At 50.7% G+C, this 21,378-nt stretch overlaps 1 protein-coding gene across 2 annotated transcripts in view; it reads right to left on the reverse strand.

The window, feature by feature from the left end:
• Nucleotides 1–21,378, reverse strand: part of PTPRN2 (protein tyrosine phosphatase receptor type N2) — a 395,976-nt gene that overhangs the window by 238,215 nt on the left and 136,383 nt on the right. For both annotated transcript variants that reach the window (XM_053927307.2, XM_053927308.2), the window contains exon 4: nt 455–557. In XM_053927307.2, coding sequence (XP_053783282.1) covers nt 455–557 — 103 coding nt within the window. The remainder of the gene's footprint in view (nt 1–454; nt 558–21,378) is intronic.

Consider the following 21,378-nt stretch of genomic DNA (forward strand, 5'->3'; position numbering starts at 1 on the left):
AGCTGCCCACTGGGGTTTGTCTCTGGGCTCAGTTTTGACCTCCCTGTGGCTCAATTTCCTCCCCTGCAAGATGGGGTGACACCTCAGTAATCGCCCCTCAGTGAGCAGTGGGGGTGAAATGAGATGGTGTGGAACAGATACTCAGCCTAGTAGAGGCTGCTGTGTTTGGAGAACGGGAAGAGTTTTATGATTAAATTCTGCCCTCTGTACTAAGTGAACGTAAGTTCTCACTAGGAATTGAGAAGTCTTGACTTCTCTGCTCTCCACCAAGGTTCTGGAGGCGCAGGGCTCTTCCAAGGGTTGTGTGGGGGGTGGGGGTAGAACCTGTGGTCTAGGACACAGTGAAGAAAGGAAGCACCCCTCTTCCTCTGGGACACCCCAGCTTTCTGAAACCACTGTTCTGGGGCGAGGGTGGGTGCTTTGTGCCAGGACCCAGGGAACCAAGCGGACTCACCTGGCGGGGTGGGCAGTCCTGGGGCACCACAGGTGGGTTCTGGGGAGGTAGGACAGCTCCTGGGCCAGCACGTGCTGGGTGTAGTCATCCTGCCAGGTGAAACCTGTGGGAAGGTGGCGAAAACCATATGTCAACTGGGAAGCTGAGCCAAAGCCCCCACTCGGGGTCACAGCAACCCCTCCCCTTAGCACAGTCGACCAGCCAGGCTGCCGTCCCTGCACTTTACAAATGAGCCCCCTTCCTTCCACAAGTTCTGACTCTCGAGAGTCCAGACCAGACATGTGGGAAAGCCAGGCTTAGCGTTCCAGGTAGGACAGAGGTTCTGCCCAACGTGAGATGCATACCTTTCTCCACAGGGAGTTCTGGCCAGCACGCCCAGACGTCTGCTTGCTGCCACCCCTGGATAACGCGCACTCCCAGCCCCACCCCACTCAGAGCCCTGCGCCGGGAACGAAATAAGGGGTATTGTTCCTGAGAAAGCAATTATCATGGGGCTTAATGTACTGTGTCTGGGAGCCAATTACATTATATTTATACTCAAATGTTATGACAAAGAGCCTTATTTATAACAAGGGCGAAGTGGTTATGAAGGCAAAATCCATGTGATTATGCATTAATTACACGCACTGCAGATCACATGATAATTATGCTCAGAATTACCAAATAACTCCCCGGAATAATTATTAAGCAATTTGTACATTTTAGATCTTATGGTAACACTTTAGCACTTTGAACTACCCCATGCAATTATCCATAATTATCTAATCGCTAAATATCATGTAATTACAGAGATATATTTTTATGCCCTGTACGAAAACACATCAAAATCTTCGCGCCAGGACGGCTCTGTGCTCGCACGCGTGTGCAAGGAGTTCCCGACGTCTGAGGACCACGGGCCAGAGAGAAACTATGGCTCAGGAGACGCAAGCTCCTTCAGGAACACTCTGGAATACTTGTTTCAAATGCAAATGTAACATTTTTAAAAAAATTTACAAATGGCAGGATTCAAACAGTTGGCACAGTTCTAACCCTCAGAGGGCTCGCTGGCATTACGCACAGCGGACGCTGTTGGGAAAATTTAGCCCATTGGCCGGCCTCCTACGGCAGCCTGTTCTGAGTTCTCTGCTTGGAACATGACGTTTAGACAAAAAGCTACTGCAGGGGACCTGGCCCCACGGTCATTGTTATCCTTACTTCAGGACTGAACATTCGGAATAATGAGCAAGTCTGTCCATTTGCTAAAAGCAACTACAAATCACCCCCCAGAAAATGTGTTTTGTGGCCATGGTTGGCCCATGCCCAGGACCATGTGCCCCGGAAAGCACACAGGCAATATTCGCATAACATCGAGCACTGTGCATTTAGGAATAAGCAGTTGTAAACAATTCCAAAAGGGTGGCCTGAGTGTTACCCTCTATCTGGAAACAGAAAAAAAAAATCAAGGACCAAATAAAACTCCCCATGAAAAAATTAAATAACAGAATGTCGATACTGTTTTTTATCTAAGGTGCACAGAGGTCCGAGGCGTGTCAGGAGCCTGGGGCCTGTGAGGAGGGCTCGGTCCTTCCGGAACCACGGCTGGTCTGTGTGGGTGATGTGAGGGGACCTGAACCCTGGCCCAGGCCTCTCAGTTTTCCTGGGAGAGTCAGGGACTGGGCCCTTGGTGTGAACACAGGAAATATGTAGATCCGGGGCTCAGACGGTCCCCGTGCACCTCTCTCCAAGGCATATTGGAGGAGATAAACCCTGGGAAGATGGGACCCACTTCCAGAAATTTGGAGAAGACAGACGTTTTCCTGTTCCTTCCCCTAAGTACAATAAAGACCCTGGAAAGTATACTAGCAGAGGCTGTGAAGGGGGGAGAGAGAAGGCAGAGCAGGACGGACCTTGGACCCACAGAACTAAATGGGCTGCACTGTCTGGACTTGGCGCCAAGTCAGCCAGCAACCCTGGAGCACCAGTGGGTGCAGGTGCCTCCCCCTCTGCAGTCAGAGGGCCAGGAAAGAGCCATGGAGCACATTTCACATGATGGAGCTCTACTCCCACCAGACACCCTGGAAAAGCACAGACCTGGCCACGCAGGCCCACGGAGGCCAAGAGGGCACCTGGGCGTCCTTCCTCACAGGGCTATGAGGGGTCCCTGAGCACTCGGGACCCTGCCAGTGTCCTGAGCAGGCCAAGTGTGGTGCCAGACTTCCATCCCTGTTGGGTGGTAGCTGCCCATCCCCACCACCGTGTTGGTGCAGAGCACGCAGGGCATTGAACCCATGCAGCCCCTGCCCAGCAGGAAGGACAAGAGCCTGTCCCTCGAGTATCAGCAGAGGTCTACTGGGGGACCCAGATGTCTGCCCCCACTGGTCAGGAGCAGAGAGGCCCTTCCATTGCAGCAGAGGGGGGCCAGGAAAAGCCAGTTAAAACAGAAGGTTTAGCTGAGACCCAGAGTCTTGTGATGTAGCACAGACATGCCCTGCTTTCACAGAAGATCACCTGTCATACCCAGACCCAGAAGTATCTCAAACTGAATGAAAAAAGACAAGCAGGAGCCACCAACAGCGGGGTGACGGGGACGTCAGTACTGCCTGACAGCCTGTACCGCAGCCTTAACAGAAACCCTTCAGCGAACAAGTACAAACTTGCCTGAAACACACAAAATAGGAAGTCTCGGTAAAGAAATAAGTATCCAAAGAACCCAATGCAAGTATTATAACTGAGAAATGAACAGCTGAGTGGGGCACAGCACGGAAGGATGGAGGTGCGGAGGGAAGGATCGTGAGCTGGAACAGAGAGTAACAGAAAGCACCCAGTTCCAGCAAAGGAAAAAAATCATCTAAAAAAACCCAACAAATGCTGGGGCTACAGCCAGAGATCCTGCATTGAAGTCATCTGAGCCCCAGCAGAGAGGAGGGAGAGGGCGGGGGCGAAGAGGTTCTCAAAAAAAATGTAAAGGTGACCCTCTCAATTTTGTCAAGAGATGGAACCTAAAGATTCCAGAAGCTGAGCACCCCAAACAGGGTAAACCCAAATCTCCTCCAAGATATGTGATAATTAAACTTCTGAAAACTAAATGCAAAGCATCTCGAAACAATGGCAACGATTCCAGAGACAGAAGACTGCGTGACAGAACCACAGCGGCCACAAGAAAGTGCACGACAGACATTCCCGGTGCTGAAAGAAGAGTGCTGTCAGCCCAGAATCCTGGAAACCCAACAACCCAGACACCCCGAGAAAACAGCTTTAAGGGATGACAGGAAATCAAGACAGCCTCAGATAAAGGGGAAAAACAGGAGCTTTTTTGTTTTTTTCCAGCAGATCTACCTGCCCTAAAAGAATCACTAAAGGAACTTCTCCGGACACACAGATGGTGATAAAAGCAGCTGCTGGGGAACACCAGGAAGGAAGGGGGATCGCAGAAGATAAAGGTCTGGGTAAATATAATAAGCTTTTTTCTCTTGAGTTTTCTAAGTCTTGTTGGACAGTTGAAGCGAACGTGACAATACTGTCTGATGTGCTTCTAAACACACATTGAGGAAATATTTCACAGGATTACGAGAAGTAACGGGGCAGTGTCACGGAGGTAGGCAGGTGTCCTCCAGCCTCTCCAACGGTGAACGACAGTGGGTGTATGTGACGGAGCATTCAGGCCAAGCACCAAGCCGGCTAGCAAGAGAGCCACTCAAAACACTGTGCATACACCAAAATGGATTGCTAAAACATTAACGTGACCTGAGGGAACACAGGGAGAAAACAGAGAAAAAAATAGAATAGAAAGCAAAACATAAAATGTGAAATTTAAGCCTTAAGATAGCAAAAACTACCTTAAATGTAAATGGGCTAAATATACCGAGGAAGACAGAAGGGATGAAAAATACATAACTGAACTCTATGCTGTTTAAAAAAAAGTCACTTTAACTCTTAACACCACAGGCAGCACTTTTCTTTCAGCACCGGGAATGTCTGTCATGCGTTTTCCTGTGGCCGCTGTGGTTCTGACACGGTTCTGAGAGTAGAAGGGTCAGAAAAGACGTATCGTTAAGTAAAAGAAAGCAGCACTGGCTACAGCAATAGCGATAAGTTAGTCTTCAGAGCCAACAAAACTACCAGAACAGAGAGACGCAGTGACGAAGGAGACAACCCACTTTTACAGTCTGTGCCCCAAACAGCAGAGCTGCAGGTGGGGGAGGCATGGACCGAGGGAACGGGAAGGGCAAGGGGACAAGCCCACGATCGTATTTGGGGACTTCAATACCACTTTAACGACTGAACAGGAAAGAGAAAACGCCCAAAACTAGAGAGAAGCCCAGCGGTGCTGTCAGCGTCTACAGAACAGTACGCCCAGCAAAAGTGGCACAGCCCCCACCTCGGTGAAGGGCCCACGGATCAGGGAAAAGGTGGAACATGTCCCCAGCCATAAAGCACACTCAGCAAAATGAAAAGAACCAAAACCATTGAGAGGACTCGATCCGATCACAATGGAGTCAAACTAGACATTAACAGCATAAACACAGCAAGAAAACCCCCAAATAGTTGGAAATTAAGCAACACACTTCTGAATAATCCAGGGGTCAAAAAAATCCAGGGGATAAAACACACACAACTGAGTGACAGTGAAAATTCAACAGACCAGCCCTGGCCAGGGGGCTCGGCGGGTGGCAGTGTTGTCCCGTGCATCAGAGTTGCAGGTTTGATTCCCGGTCAGGGCACAAGCCTGGGTTGAAGGTTTGGTCCCCAGTTGGTTCGCATATGCGTATGAGAGGCAGCCAACTGATGTTTTTCTCTAACATCAATGTTTCCCTCTCTTTCTCCCTCCCTTCCCCTCTCCCTAAAATCAATAAGCACGTCCTCAGGTGAAAATTAGAGAGAGAGAGAGAGAGAGAGAAGAGAGAAAAAAAAAAGGAAATTCAAGAGATCTGAATTTGCTGGAACAGTTAAAGCTGCTGAGTGAAATTTCACTACCAAATGCTTACATCAGGAAATGTCTCAAATCAATCATCCAATTCCCACACGAAAAAGCTAGGGGAAAGAAGAGAAAACTAAATCCAAAGTAAGTTGAAGGAAGAAAATAATAAGGAGCAGAACTCAATAAAATTGAAATCAGAAAAAAATAAAGTCAGTAAAAACAAAGGCTAGTTCTTTGAAAAGATTAGTAAAATAGACAAATCCCCAGCAAGACGGACAATCTCAGTAATAAAACGGGGATATCAGTACAGACCCTGAAGACCCACGGGGAACAGACACACACACAGAAATGCGGCAGCTTAGGAAACGGACCCACTTCTCTGCAGCACAGACCACACTGCTCGCCCCGCAGGGAAGAGCTCATGCCGCAGCCTGTAACTACTAAGAAAATTGAATTCCTATTTTAAAACCTTCCCCGAAAGAAATCTCCAGACCCACATGATTACACTGGAGGGTTTCACCGAACATTTAAGGGAGAATTAAGATGAATTCTACACAACATCTTCCAGAAAATAGAAGAAGAAATAGTTCCCAAATAAGGTTAAGTAGCTAATATTAACTTGATACCAAAAGCAGATAAAGACAGTACCAAAAAAAGAAACGTACAGGCCCTTCCTTATGAATACAGACATAAAAATCCTTAAGAAAATATTGGCACATAAAATCCAGCAATGTGTGATCAGAATAACATCTTATGGGATTTATTGCGGGGATGCAGGGCCGGGTCAGCATTCTAAAATAAATCGATGTAATCCACGGGGCTGATAGGCTAAAGAAGAAAAAAATCACATGATCAGATCATGCAGAAAAAGTATTTGAAAAAAATTCAACGTCCATTCATGATGGAAAGTCCCAGAAAAACAGGAACTGAGTGGAACTCTGTCAGCTCACAGGTAGTAGGTGAGAATACGTGAGGTGAGAATCTAGCTGCGCCCCACTCAAGATGCAGAACGAGGCGAGGATGTCGACGGAGCTGCGTGCTCCAGCCAGCGTGGCTGGAGGATGAGGACGTGAGAGGCGTGGGGGTGAGAAAGGAAGAAGTCAGTCCGTACCTGCTTCCAGATGGCATGGGGCTCTGCGGGGGAACCCCAACAAATCTACGACAAAACTCCTACCAGTAATAAATTATCCATCTGCATACTAGCTGTGACCACACCAACCCTGAGATTAGAATAAAATGCTACTTACTCTCACTTGGGAAACTAAATACTCAGGGGCAGGTCTCACAACACGTGGGCAGGACTCATGTGCTGAAAGCTACACGATGTTGATGGAGGAAACCAGAGATCTAAGTCAGTGACCGACATAACGTGTTCCTAAATCAGAAGTCCCAACATAAGAATGGTGTAAGTTCTCCCCAAATTAAATTAATATACACGTTTAACACAATTCCTACCAAAATCCCAGCAAGACTTTTCACAACTTAATGGTTGAAAAATTGCCTTTTCAACAAACAGTGCTGCAGCAGTTAAACATCCGTAAGTAAAAACAGGAGCCTCACCACCATCTCTAAGTTTGCACAGACATAGCCAAACGGGATCATAGAGGTAAGTACAAAGTATAAAACAATGACAATTTTAGGGGGAAAAACAACAGAAAATTTTGGGGACCTCGTATAAACCAGAGTTCTTAGACTTGGCACCAAACATCATCTATAAAAAAGAAAAATTGCAGTTCATGAAAATTAAAAATTCTGCTCCGCAGAGGTCCCCATTAGGAGGATGAAAAGACAGAGTGGGAGAAAATGCTTCAAACCACAGGGTCAGCAACTGATCCTGTCTGAAACATAGAACTCCTGAAAACAAACATTAAAAATACCCAGCTAGAAAATGGGCAAAAGATGTGAAGAGACATTTCACCAGACAGGACCCCCAGATGGCCAGCACCACCGGCCACCAGGAAATGGGAGCCCAGCCCATGGTGAGACACCACGACACACCCGTCAGAGGGACTGAGCTAAGGAGTGGCCGCCCCTGGCAGGAGGGCCTAGTGCCGCCCTGGGAGGCTGGCGTTTTCCGCATGCAGCAGGCAGCTGTAAAAAACTTTCTGAGCGTGACAGAAATACCCACCGTGTCTTAGGAAGACGACAAAAATAACAACAAGAACACTGTGAAATCAACACTAGTGTCTGCCCACCGAGCCTTGGCCGTGAGCCAGGCGCCAGCCCAGCACTTCCTGTCTCGGCCCTTCCAGTCTGTGAGTGAGGAGCTGACGGTGGCAGAGAAGGGAAAGAGGTCACTCCACAGACGGTAAGGTTGCGAAAAGACTGACCGTGGGGGTGGTTTGAGGGGTGATTCAGAAGCAGAATTGATAAGCACTAATGAGTTCTGTTTGGGAGAAAAGGAGAAAGAGAGGTTTAAGGCTGAGGATGGGGCGCACTGGCTGTGTCCCTGGAAATGGGGAATGGAGCTGATTGCCAGGCGTGGAGAGGGTGGCAGGTGAGACAGACGGACTGGCTGCTGAGACAGAAAACAGAAGGTGGGGGAAGACTTGGCAAAGGGCGTGGGGGCCGCGATGCATAGACCAAGGACAGACAAAACACAAACACAGAAAGTGCCAGAGACACAGGGCAAGTAAGACCCAGGTGTGCAGCCCTTCCTGGGGGTGTCGAAGGCAGGACACTCACTCGACAGTGGTGGTGACGCAGGCAGAGACTCAGAGCACTGCTTTCCTCGCCGTGTGGGTGCCCGTCAGAGGACTTTGCTCAACTGACTGGGTCCTGCTTCACTCTGTAAATTTGTCACGAGCCTCAGTGGCTCCTGGCTTGCAGTTCGAGAAACATCGTCGCTGGGGCTGCCTGTCTGCAGGGACGGCCCCACGCTGAGGAGCTCCGGGGGGGAGCAGTGCAGCCAGTGACTTGTCACCCTGTGCACGAGGGGAAGTAGAGACCCGGACACTGTGGGGACGGCAGGACCTGAGAGAACGGACAGGAGAAAGTCTGGGCGCTGAGGCAGGAAGGATGGAAGAAGGCTCTGGAAGACTCTGCCAGAGTGAGGGGAAGAGGTCTGGGCAGAGGGGAGCCAGAAACAGAGAAGACAGGAGGGCACGGGGGGCCGGAGGGGAGGACTGCCCAAGCTGAGGGGTGTCTCAGCCAGAGGGTGAGACAAGATCAGAGGGGTCAGCAGGGTCCGGGCTCCCCTTCACGCCAGAGCAGGCAGATCGCCGGCCTAGCCCTGAGCTGACCACTGAGTTTGGCGTCCAGACCCGGGAGCCGGAGCTGGGCACCGGCCTGAGCAGGCTAAGCTCAGGTTCAGTCACGGAAGAATTCACAGCTTTGCTGTAAAGCAGGAAGACTCCTCTGTACGTCGGAAACCTACACAGCCAAGACTTTCAAAGGCGGGGCCTGTGTTCAGGATAGTTTTCTCTGCATCTTTAGAAAATGTTTTCAAAGACAGTTTACAAACCACAAGAAATCAGTCTTGTCATTGCATATTTACACTCCATTTTCACTTTGAAAACAGTGTGATAATCAACTTATTCATTGACTTGGTTATGAATCACTTATTTACTTCACCTGCAACCAAACAACCTTATACACTTTCCCAGAAACCCGCCTTCCAGCTGATGTTTACTGTTGCTGGGAATGTTGGGGGACACTTTGTGCCACGTTAGGAAAGGAAGACCCCAGGAAGAATTCAGATGTGCTGAGCAGCAGCAGACACCTTCCCGAGGTGAATGATCTAAAAAGAAAAATGTTTATACGGATACATTCCACACGCTGGTGCACTTGTTGCAGATGCACAGGGCGCCCGTTCAGCTGCAGGATGCAGTTTGTGAAGAGTGGAACAGCTGTGGTCCACGCCCTGAAAACCTACTCAGCATCACACGGGGAGCTTCGCGGACGAGCTCCGACCTTCCTGTTGTGCACCTGTCTGTCATTCATGGACCTCTCATTCTACACCATCTGTAAACTTGGCCATCAATGAAATGAAACATGAACCCATTATCATTGCAGAAGGAACATTATTTGAGTATTTTTATCTGACTGTTTAGTTTTAAGATGGTCAAAAATGAATAAAACGTGAAATTTGTGTTGGTGTCCTTGGCAGCAGAGCCAATTCCACGAGTGCCACTAGTGAATGCTCAGAGGGAGGCTCTATTTAAACAGAGAAAAGGAAACAGAGCACGGGGCAACTGAACTTGGTGTCCATTGGGCATGTATGTAACCCGCACCTTCAGCCATGCGGTTCTGCTGCCATATACATTCTTCCCAGGTAATTGTCCCTGTGAGTTTCAAGGGACTGAAATGTGTCTGGGGCTGGTCTAGCCTCTTCACCTGGACTTTGCTTCTGGGTTTCCTGTGCATACAAACACCGCACTTGACACAGGGCTGGAATCTGCTCAGTACTTGAAACAAGTCAATAGGGTAGAGGGAGTTACAAACATGAGGTGTTTGGTTTCTGATCTGTGAAGCTGTGACTGTGAAGAAAGACAGGCTTCCTGTTCTCATTAGTTTCTTCTGATGGAGGGAGACTCACTAAATACAAACACACAATTCAACAATGAGCAACTGAAGGTCCCTCGAAGAGGTGACATCAGGGGCCCAGTGACAAGGGGCTGCAGGACAAAGACAGGACCCCTACGTCCTGCCTTGTGTCCCTGTGGGGCCATGTTGGGGAGTGGGGACAGAGACCCTGGCAGGCTGACACCCAAGACGGAGGCCTGCCTGGGTCTGCCCAGCTGATGTGTGATGTGTCATGTCGGTCACCACCAATGCCATGGGCCTGGCCTCCTTCTCTGGGGTGGGTCACAGAGCAGGTGGTCCTCCTGGGGTTTGTCCAAAGAGCAGAATGGTGCAGAGGTTTCACGAGGAACATGTGGGGCCAGTCCCCTGGGCTTCCCGAATCTCTGTCCCCACGAGAGGGAGTGGGCGGCTCCTCTGTTGGAGCCACACAAATGTATCGTTGCCAGGACTCGGGCCTGGTTCCCATCACAGCTGGGGAGGGGCTCCAGACCCAATGATCCCACCGCCTCCCCTTTGCTGTCTGTGGTGCTTCATTTCAATCTGAAGGCCAGGCTGCTCCTGGCAGAGCCAGCGCCTGGACCCCTTGTGTCCTGAGCTGCAAATTGTTCACGCCTCCCTTTGCTGTCAGAATATGCTGGAAGGATGTGTGATCAGCTGTCCTTCTGTTTTCACAGCTGCCAGGTCAACATAGGACATGACAGTCTTTCGGCTGCTGCTCCACACCCCCTGCCCATCACTCTCATCCTCGGCTCAGACTTCCCCCTCCAGAGCTCAAGGACAAACCAAATGATGTCTGTATTGCTTCACGCTCCTCCTGCTGACCGTGGTTTAGTGCCTGGGTGGCCACAGAAAACATGATTCCTGTGGCCAGGTGATGGCCGCATTTCCCACTTCTGGGTGCAGCAGAAACCAAGTGGCAGGTGTTTCCTGCACACAGAGAGCAGGCCTGGCATCCCCACGCCCTCAGGACGGCGCCGCACGATTGCTGGTCCCTGAGGAGGCGTGTCGCAGGCACTGGCATCGGTCGCGGTTTGTCCTGGGTGCAGGTACCTGCAGCTCCAAACAGCAAGGGACAGTGGTCCCTGCAGCCCGAACTTCCAAGGTGAGACTGAAAACCACCATCTGCACATTCAGGGTACCAGACGGTGCCCAGGTTCATGCGCACATTTGGGGGACTAACAGTTCCTTTCTTAAGGCTGCTTTCCTGTCTCTGATGAATGTGAGGACGCTGGTTTAGGAAGACTCACTTTCCCTCTCCCGTGAATAGGTCACAGTAAAATGACTGGGAGGGAGGTCATAGGAATGTCAGTCTCTTAAATCCATAGGGGGAGGGAGAGAGGGAAGGAATGGTATTCAGTGTTATTAAATAAAGACCAACTCCACAGCTCCTTCCTCTCCACTCACCAGATCTCAATATTCAGTTGGATTCCGATTCAGTGGGGAGGCACACTTTTCTAACAGCAAAAAGGAAAAAACCATTAAATGACCAAGATCAAATTCTTATTCTCCCAGCTGCTGGTGAACAGGAATGGGAAGTGCCAGCTGTGACTAGCAGAGGTCAGGCAGAGGCTGTCGTAAGTTTTATTTCACTTCTGAATTCAGAGACGCCAAAGCACGCAGGTGCCAGGGGCACGGTGCGGCCCTCCCGGGTTGGCGCTCTCAAGCCCAGAGCCCCGGGGGGTGGGACCTCCCTACGAGGACCAGCTCGATGGAGGAACACTGCAGAGATACCCCCAATCAGCAGGCTGACTCTCCCCCATCCACCCCTTTTGGGAACCTTTCCTTTCATAACAGATTTGCTGACAGTCTCCACCATCTTATTCAAATCTTTGGCTTCCCCGATAGACTTCAAAATACAAATCATCCCACCCAAACTCGGCTGGGATGATTTTGCTTCCTGACACGTTACTCCCTTGCCTTGGGTGCCCAGGAAGGAGGAAATGTCCCGCCTACCCTCTCACTTCCTTCCTGCGCTTTGTGATGTTCTAAAATTAAGATGGGATGACTCACATTCCTCTAACGAGACGTCAGAGCTTTGTGGTCCCTCCCAAGTGCTTACTAAAAAAATATTTGGGGACGCTATTTTCTAAAGTCAAGGGAACAATACACGGGGCTTCAACATTCCTGAAAATACGCAACTGCCAGAGAGAGGAAAGGCTGCGTTGCTGCAATCTGAACGCTGAGACCTGAACTGTCCTAGGCTCGGACACAGACGTGGTCTCAACCAGGAGCGGAGTTTTTGCTAAACTGGCTTCGCTGTTGTTGTCACAGTGCGTTTGCCTGCTTTTGTTGCTGCGTTTCAATCTTTTTTCTCTCTTATTCATTGATTTTACAGAGAAGCAGAAACATCAGTTGTTTGACTTATTTATGGATTCACTGGTTGCCCCTTGTATATGCCCTGACTGGGGATCAAACCCACAACCTTGACATATTGGGATGAGGCTCTAACCAACTGAGCTACACAGTCAGGGCTTGTTTCCAATATTAAGGAGTCTGTTTGGCCCAAATTGCACCCTAATGGCTGCTGACCAGCCCACAGAACCCCTAGAGTGTGACATCCACCTGGTGAGGGCCGGGGCTGCACAGTCCCCACACAGTTTCCTGTCCTCTCCCCTCTGCCTACTGTCACCTCCGTCCACCGGGACACCCCCACCCACCTCTCAGCTCAGAGCCGCCCCCTCAGAGGGAGCAGAACTCAGACAGATGGCGGCTGACAGAGAGTCAGAAGGTGAGAGTCGTGTAAAGATTAAAATCAGGGACCAAAGGAGGGAGAAAACCCAGCAGGAGAGTGAAGCCTGGGACCCAGGAAGTTGGTGCTGGAAACTCCTAAAGCGTGGATGTCTTCACTCAGACCTCGGCGTCTGACTGGAGCAGACCTTCAGGAATGAGTGAGGAAAGAGCAAAAATGTTTCCCCTTCCTCAAAGCTGATCTGAAGCGAGCACAGCACATCGTCCCCACGCGCACAGGCTGTGTCTCAGGGTGAAGGGCCCGCTACAAGCCCAGTGTCCTGGACCTTGTGGTGCAAGAAATCCTGGTCACGGCCGTGAGAGAAAAAGGTCTGAACTTGCTTGTCTGGCTGCAGGAGAAGAAACACTCAGTCCAGAGGTGGTTCTAGTGTTTGCCAGGCTGTTCCTGGGCCCAGACATGGCTATAGGCACACGCTGCCCCGGGGGCCCTTAGGGGCTCCAGGAGGCCAATTCAGGGCACACGGACACCCCTCCACACAGGTAGCATCTCTACCCCTGAGGAGCAGCAGCCACCCAATTCCAGGGCTAAGTGCCACTGAGTCCTGAGCACCCCGGGGAGTGGCCTCCACTCTGGACTAAGCATGACTAGACAGAAACAGCAACAAAACAGCGGCAAAGCTAAGGCACTGCACTGAAGCTCGAGGGTCGAGCATCCCCCCAGTCACCGTGTCTGTATGTACAAAAACACAGACGAACAGAGCCGTCGCAGGACGGCCTCGAGCCTGTGGGGAGTGCTGCACAAGATGAAACGTGTGGTGGGTCTGTCGCGTCACCTGAGGTATCCGTGCAAACTGTGACACTGATGGGAGGTCTGCCTGACACGTGAATGCTGATTCAAGGAGCGAAAACAGAGCCCCTGGGCCCAGCCACTGTCACGCATCCTGGGCCCACGTGGGGAGAGCTCTGGGGCAGGAACATCGCTTCTCAGTGAGCTCAGTTGATGGGAATGACCATCATCCGACCAGGAAGGCGTGGCCGGGGTTGTTTAGACTCAGAAGATGCCTCCCCTCACAGACAGCATGTGCCCCCACCTAGTCAAAACAGAGAACTTCATCTGAGCAGATCTCTTGAAATAGAACTAAAGATCCGTGTAGAGAATAGGACTAGCCCCCGCCTTACCAAGTGCGTGGGCCGAGTGAGCTTTCCAGACTGGACTCGCCTGGGTGGCTGCAAGTGGAACACCGCACAGCCGAGGGGATTATGTTGAGGCCTCTTACAAACCTCAAATTAGACAGACAGCCCACGTGGCTGCTGTGACGACTGATGGCATGGAACAAGAAGCAGCTGGCGCAGGGTCGCGCACAGTAAGTTCATAGTGCACGGTCAGTCGTTATGGTTATCCACCTGGGGCCACGATCACCCCCTCCTGGGTGCCCACCCAAGCCTCCTTGAAAAAGGACTGTGCTGAAAAGCAGTTTTTAATTTACATGGGACTCGGGGCTATGTCACTAGAAGCAAAAGTTGAAAACATGGCTCACATACCTCCCAGGTGTCCCCTGGGAAAGGAGCAGAGCCACCAGCTCTCCGACAGCCGGGAAACGACACGCCCAGGCCTAGGAGACGCATGTCAGAAGGAGTGGGGCAACCTGCACCAGATGTGGACACACCTTCCTGTGCGGGGTGCCGGCCCAGGGCCAGGCTTCTTCTCTCTCCTGAGAACCCTGGGGGGCTTCTATTTGATCCTGATTACCCATGTTTGCAATGAAAACACTGTGTAAGACATAACACAATATGCATGTGCACACAGTTCACAAACGGGCACACACGTATACCCACACACATTCACACACACAGGCACACCACTTGCAAGGCCAGCTGGCCTGAGACCTCTAGTTCCTGACTTCTACAACACATACAAACACTCATGCAACCACACAGAGAGATGAGAGAGTCATAGAAAAAAACAATAATTTTAAAGATTTTAATTTTTAAAATATATTTTATTGATTATGTTATTGCAATCATCCCATATTTTTTCTCCCCTTTATTCCCCTCTACCCTGCATCTCTCCTCCCACCAGCATTCACCCCCCTTAGTTCATGTCCATGGTTCATACATGTAAATTCTTTGGCTTCTCCATTTCCCATACTATTCTTAACCTCCCCCTGTCTATTTTGTACCTGCCATTTATGCTACTTATTCCCTGTACCTTTTCCCCCATTCTCTCTTTCCCCGTCCCTGCTGATTTCCCTCCATATGATTTCCATTTCTGGGATTCTAGTTGTTTGCTTAGTTTAGGTTCAGTTGTTGATAGTTGTGAGTTTGTTGTCATTTTACTGTCGATATTTTTGATCATCTTCTTTTTCTTAGATAAGTCCCTTTAACATTTCATATAATAAAGGCTTGGTGATGATGAACTCATTTAACTTGACCTTATCTGAAAAGCACTGTATCTGCCCTCCCATTCTAAATGATAGCTTTGCTGGATAAAGTCATCTTGGATGTAGGTCCTTGCCTTTCATGACTTGGAATACTTCTTTCCGGCCTCTTCTTGCCTGTGAGGTTTCTTTTGAGAAATCAGCTGATGGTCTTATGGAAACTGCTTTGTAGGTAACTGTCTCCTTTTCTCTTGCTGCTTTTAAGATTCTCTCCTTATCTTTAATCTTGGGTAATGTAATTATGATGTGCCTTGGTGTGTGTTTCCTTGGGTCCAACTTTTTTGGGACACTGAGCTTCCTGGACTTCCTGGAAGTCTATTTCCTTGGCCAGGTTGGGGAAGTTCTTCATTATTTTTTCAAATCAGTTTTCAATTTCTTGCTTTTCCTCTTCTCCTTCTGGCACCCCTATTATTCAGATGTTGGAAAGTTTAAGGTTGTTCTGAAGGTTCTTGAGCCTCTCCTCATTTTTTTGAATTCTTGTTTCTTCATTCTGTTCTGGTTGAATGTTCATTTCTTCCTTACGCTCCAGACTGCTGATTTGAGTCCAAATTTCCTCCCCATAGCTGTTAATTCCCTGTACGTTTTCCTTTATTTCACTTTGCATAGCCTTCACTTCTTCCTCTATTTTATGACCATACTCATTCACTTCTGTGAATATCCTGATCACCAGTGTTTTGAACTCTGCATCTGATATGATATGTTAGCTCTCTCTTCATCACTTAGTTGTATTTTTGGAGCTTTGATCTGTTCTTTCATTTGGACTATACTTTTTTGTCTGGGCACACCTGTTATGTAGTAAGGGGCAGAGCCTTAGATGTTCGCCAGGGCGGGGCAACCCACATGGCTGTGCTAAATGTGGGGGAGGGGTACAGGAGGGAACAATGCAGCTTGCTCGCCTCTGCCACAGCTTTCAGTCACTTCCCCCACTTCCCACCAGCAAACTGGGCCCTTCTGGTGCTGATTCCTGGATGGGTGGAGTTGTGTATGTTCTAGGTCCCTGTGGGTCTCTCAATGAACTCTCCTGTGAGGCTGGGAGTTTCTCCTGCTGCTGCAATTCCCACAGATTTTTACAAAGGTTTTGAGATTTTATTTCCCTGCGCCTGAACCCTGGTTTGTGTGGTCTGTCTCGCTCCCAAGTTGTTCCTCCCGGTTTATCTGCATACGCATGTGGGACTGCCCTGTCTGCCAGCCACCACCTCACCCACCCGGTTCTCCAACTGCCGCTTTGCCACGTCCTCTCTGTCCCGGCTGCCCGTCTCTGCCCCTCCTACCGGTCTGGATGAATGTTTCTTCTGTAATGCCTTGGCTGTCGGACTTCCATACAATCTGATTTTCTGGCAGTCGTGGTTGTTTCTTGTTTTTAAATTTGTTGTCGTTCTCTTTTGGTTGTGTGAGGAGGAAAAGTGTATCTACCTACACCTCCATCTTGGCCTGAAATCCAAGAGCTTTATTTTTATGGTGAATCTAAAACTAAATTCTCAGTTTTTGCCCCATTGGCTATTTTTTGATGTGACATAGAACACGTTAGATTTCTGAGCCACAGTCCCGATGTTTTCTGTCACATTGGTATCAGCTGATGTTAGCACGGTTGTTTACCATTATTTTGTCATTTTTCAACCAGTTATAAATTTTCCTCCTCAACTGTGTTGTTATGGAAGAAAATTTCAGTTACCTTGCTCTCTGGTAGGGAAAAAAAATAGCAATTTACCTGTTCTTAAAGTGCTTCTGAGAAATTTTTCTAAGAGAAGAGAAGGCAAAACCACTGACAGGGACTTGAACACATGTTTGCATGGATAGAACAAGCACAGAGATGAAAGTGCTATTGAAATCCTGCTGGGAACACTATTAAAATGGAGTTTAGGAGACAATTCCACGTCCAGGCTGGAGAAAAACCCTGACCAGCAGGAAAGTTAACGATGCACACGCCCTGTGGTACGCCGTGAGCACACCTGCCGGAGAGCAGGGACCATGCAGCTGGGGGCTGAGACTCGGCCTCAACGTCCTCCCAGGCCCCAGCGGTCAGCAGTTGGTGAGCTGGGAAAAGCACTGCTTCTCCAGCACTGCCTCCGCGTGCCACCACCCGCAGGCATGGGTGAACTCAGACCAGGCTCCTCCAGCAGGTGTGGTGTATGGATCCAGAAGACGGGCACCACAGCGGGGACCCGAGACCTGCAGGTCCTTGTCTGAGGTATACACCCAGGACTCCACGAGCACGTGTATGGGATGGGTACCCAGGGGAAGGGTGAGAAAGTGTGTGCCACCCACAACAACCTGGGCCACATCACACTCAATGCCTGGCCTTCTGGTTGCTGTCCATGACACTATTGTTTTACTAAAAATAAAGGCTTGGTGGGAAGTGAAGTTCCCTCTGTCATTTGCATGAACAGCCTGACTCTCTGGTTGCCATGGTGACCCAGCATTTCCCAGCTCTCAGTGTGGGTAGGAACCTATGGCAACCCTTGGGCTGACGGCCCCTTACCTCCGCCAGAGTCGGAGCCAGGACTGGGTTCTGTGTGGAGCCGCACAGACAGGTATCTGATGCCAGTTACTTGGAGGAGACACCGGACCCTCCTAGCACCTCTGGGTGGTGAGTGGCACATGGTTTGGACAGTACAGAGAGCCAGACCTGAGCACATTGCTGCTAAATTATCTGTGTGTTGTTGTCTGCCCCCAGAGCCTGGAGCTGTGTCCTCTCTGCTCCCCACCCCTCACTTTGGCCCTGGTCACCATGGGCAAATAAGAAACACAGCTCCCCCAAATCGCTCACTTAACAGCAAGCCCTACCTGCCCGTCCCCAGGCCTCAGGTGGCACAGCACAAAATGGTGTGGCCACCACAGCCAAGGACTGGATGGGAAATCAGATAGATCGAGTGTCAGCTGCAACATGGCACAGTAGGTCCCCAAGGAGAGGGGACACGATTAACGAGAAGGGACAGGATCTGTCTTCCTCCCAATTCCCAACCACCCGAGCATGGTCTGCATGTCCTGGTGGTGGCGCTGATTAAAATGCTAAAACATACAAAGAGGACCCAAAACCCCCTGAATTTATTTATAAAAAATTGTGTATTTATTCTTACATGTTTAAACTTCAGTCACCTTCAAAGTCCTCTCCTTTGGATGCAATACACCTATTGAGATATTTTCTGACTGTTCAATACATTCCGTACTTGTTGATTCTGATGCCTTTTAGTACTTCTGCTGGTTTTGTTTCACCTCTTCCACATCAGCAAAACGTTCCCCTTTGAGGACTTTTTTATCCGGGGAAACAAAAAAAAGTCAGGGCGAGATCGGGTGGGTGGGCACGGGCGTCATGCTGGCTTTGGATCCCAAACTGCTGGACACTCAGCAGTGTGGGCAGGTGCGCTCGTCAGTCACCCATCAGGCGATGGGCAAATGCACTGAAAGAATCTTAAAAAAAAAAATCACTAAAGCCGAACACAGCCTCTCACAACAACACCAGCTGGTGTTCTAGGATCCAGATGGGCTCCTAGAGCACTCACCTGGGCAGAGAGCCTGTGCTACAAGGGCCTACCCTCCAGAAAATAATTCCAGAGGGTTTTTTGGGTCCCCCTCCTTGTAAGCCCACTCAGCCAAATTAGCACCGTTTTCTTTGGGGAGATCTGACTGTTCTTCCGTGAACTTGGCCTGGCTATGTCAGAATCAACTGATCCAAAACCCGTCCCTGCCCCATGAACCCAGGAACAGACACAGGCTGGGCTTCCTGGACCGGGACTTACCTGCCCAGATCAAACCGAACCAGAATTATTATTTTTTTTCCTCAGGGCTTTAGATGTGTGTCAAGCACTAATACTGGGAGAACTGAAAATAAATGTGAGTCTATGCTTCCAGTAAGCTGACCAGGTCTCCCAGATCTGTCTCCAGGTCACTTTCTAGGCGACCGGGACCCAGACGCGCAATGGCAGCCGCCCTGCTCGGAGTCTGGGCCCAGACGGGGGCCCGGCCGTGAAATGCAGCCGCTGGTTGGTTGGTTAGTGTTTAGCCTGTCCCTTTCACAGGACTGTGAAACCACAGGGCTCTTTTAGGTTGAACTTCCCAGAAAGGGGTGAGAGGTGCCCCAAAAGAAAGGGTCCTGGTCCCACTCTGTCAGGTCCTGGTGCTTATGGGCCTGTGTGTTGCTTTTACAAAGAACCCCACACAAAACAAAATGTCACCTGAGACTGGGCATATAGGCGGGCCGGCCCCTGGTTTCTGGAGTGCCAGTGGGCCCCGGCCGGTGAGCACAGGGTGGCTGGCCCTGCCGAGTCTGCCTCTGGTGAGAGGGCACCTGCCAAAGGGACAAATGGACAACTCAGGACATGGCTCCCCTGGGCAACAAGATGTCCAGTGTGAAAAGACACCAAAGAGCAGGAGGACACTGAGAGAGACGAGCCTGTCCAGCCTTGTCCTGCACAGCACCGGCTTGGTTGTCAGAAGCCAGGGGGATGCATGTGTGCGCTTGGAACGGGGGTGTGGGCTGCGGGTTTGTGCCTTGGCAGAGCCAGCCCTGCGCTGTCCAGAGGTCCTGCCCAGACTCTCTCTGGGATAGCAACCTTGCAGCGAAGTGGTGACCTGGGCCACTAACCCCCACAAGGGCACAGCCTCACTCCTCTCTGGGGCTCTCCCAGCTCATCAGATGAACCTGTCTCAGGTCAGGGCCTCTGTGTTCAGGACCGTGAGTACACCCCCTCCCCATCTCTGCTCCCTCCCCGCTCTTGTCTGCATTGTCGTCGTCCTCCTCCTCATCTCAGGGCTTTTGTTAACCTGGAACAGCCCTTTCCCCCCAGAATTTTCCTTCCAGGGAGCCCCGCTTCCATGACAGGCTCTCGGATTTTGCTATGACACTGCTACCACAGTTCTCAATAGCCCGCCACCACCAGCAGAGAACATAACCACCGAAGTCACCCTCAGCTTGGCCGAGACACACCGTCTCTCTGAGCCTGTACTATGTGACCACACGATGCCACAGGCTGGTGACGCTGAGGTCAGCTATAAGCAAAGGTCCCCAAGGCAGCTGCTCTCCAGGAATGGATACAAAGTATTTCTCCCACTTGCAACATGTTGGCTGTGTGCTGCCTCCCCAAAGACGGGTGGCCATGCCCTCTGTGTCCGGGACTCGCAGACTGAACCAGAAGTGGTCCTGATATTCAAACCAACATATCAACCTCACTCCTGAGAAGGTACCTCTACATCAATTACATGACCCTGAAATCTGCTTTCCTTGGCAGAGGTTTTGAACGCAGGACAACCAGGAGCGGCTCCTGAGTGCGGCCAATGTGCAGAATGTTGGGACATGTTTCCCAGGGGCCAGTGCACCCAGGGATCTCGGGGTGTGTTAGCCTGTGACCCCTGTCTGGACAGCATCCCCAGGAAATGCTGCTTCTCCTTGGGTGAGAGGGCTCAGGCTCCTCAGTTTACATACTGTCATCCTTCTGTGAGAGCCCACACGACGGACCTGTCTGGGAATTGAACAGCAGACACAAGCGTGTCTGTGAGGACCTGCCATGTCCCTCCTTCTCAGATGGTGCTCCCCTTCGCTACAGCTGATGACCAGCCCCCCAGGCTGGGGGCTGACACCACAATCTATGCGTCCTCATGGCTCCGTGTTGGCGGTGGGTGGTTCTGCTGCCCTCCTGGCTTCATTCCTGTGGCCTTGGTCAGCTGATGACTCATGAGGTCAGAGGGTCCACAGTGACCTCCCTCCCGTGTGCAGAAGTTTGAACTTGTGGCTGGGAGGCTGGGTTTTCTACTTCCAGAGGCCAATCTGGGCTCTGGCTACTTGGTGGCCTTGGTGTGCAAGAGGGCAAAGGAGATGGAGGCCAAAGCTGGTGCAGTCGTGCAGTCTCATGTCTGCCCACCCCATGAGTGAAGCAGGCCGCATGGCCCCCAAGAGGAGGGAGCCCCACAAAGCAGGCCGCATGGTCCCCGAGAGGAGGGAACCCCATGAAGCAGGCCGCATGGCCCCCGAGAGGAGGGAGCCCCACGAAGTAGGCTGCATGGTCCCCAGAGAGGATGGATCGTCTCTGTGGGAGATCAGTTCAACACAACAGTGCCCTCCTACACACGGTTCTGGGAGACTTTAGAAGGACCTGCAAGCAGAGGTTTACTAAGCATGCACGCACTTGACTGGCCTTCCTGCTGCTCTTAGGCACTCCAAGTCCCCACACGAAGCGGCCTGAGCAACACTGCTGGATGGTGAGCAGCAAGTGGCCCCTTTACCCCGTCACCCCCACTGACCACCCACCAACACCACCCACCCCTCCACAGGCTGAGACTCTGTCTACCCAGAGCCAAGCGCCCAGATCAGAGGCTGCAACTGGCCCACAGAATTGTGAGTTAAATCCAGTCACTGCAGCCACAGGTTTGGGTGGTCTGTGGAG

Source organism: Desmodus rotundus, chromosome 6 (genome assembly GCF_022682495.2).
Source record: "Desmodus rotundus isolate HL8 chromosome 6, HLdesRot8A.1, whole genome shotgun sequence".
Taxonomy (NCBI): domain Eukaryota; kingdom Metazoa; phylum Chordata; class Mammalia; order Chiroptera; family Phyllostomidae; genus Desmodus; species Desmodus rotundus.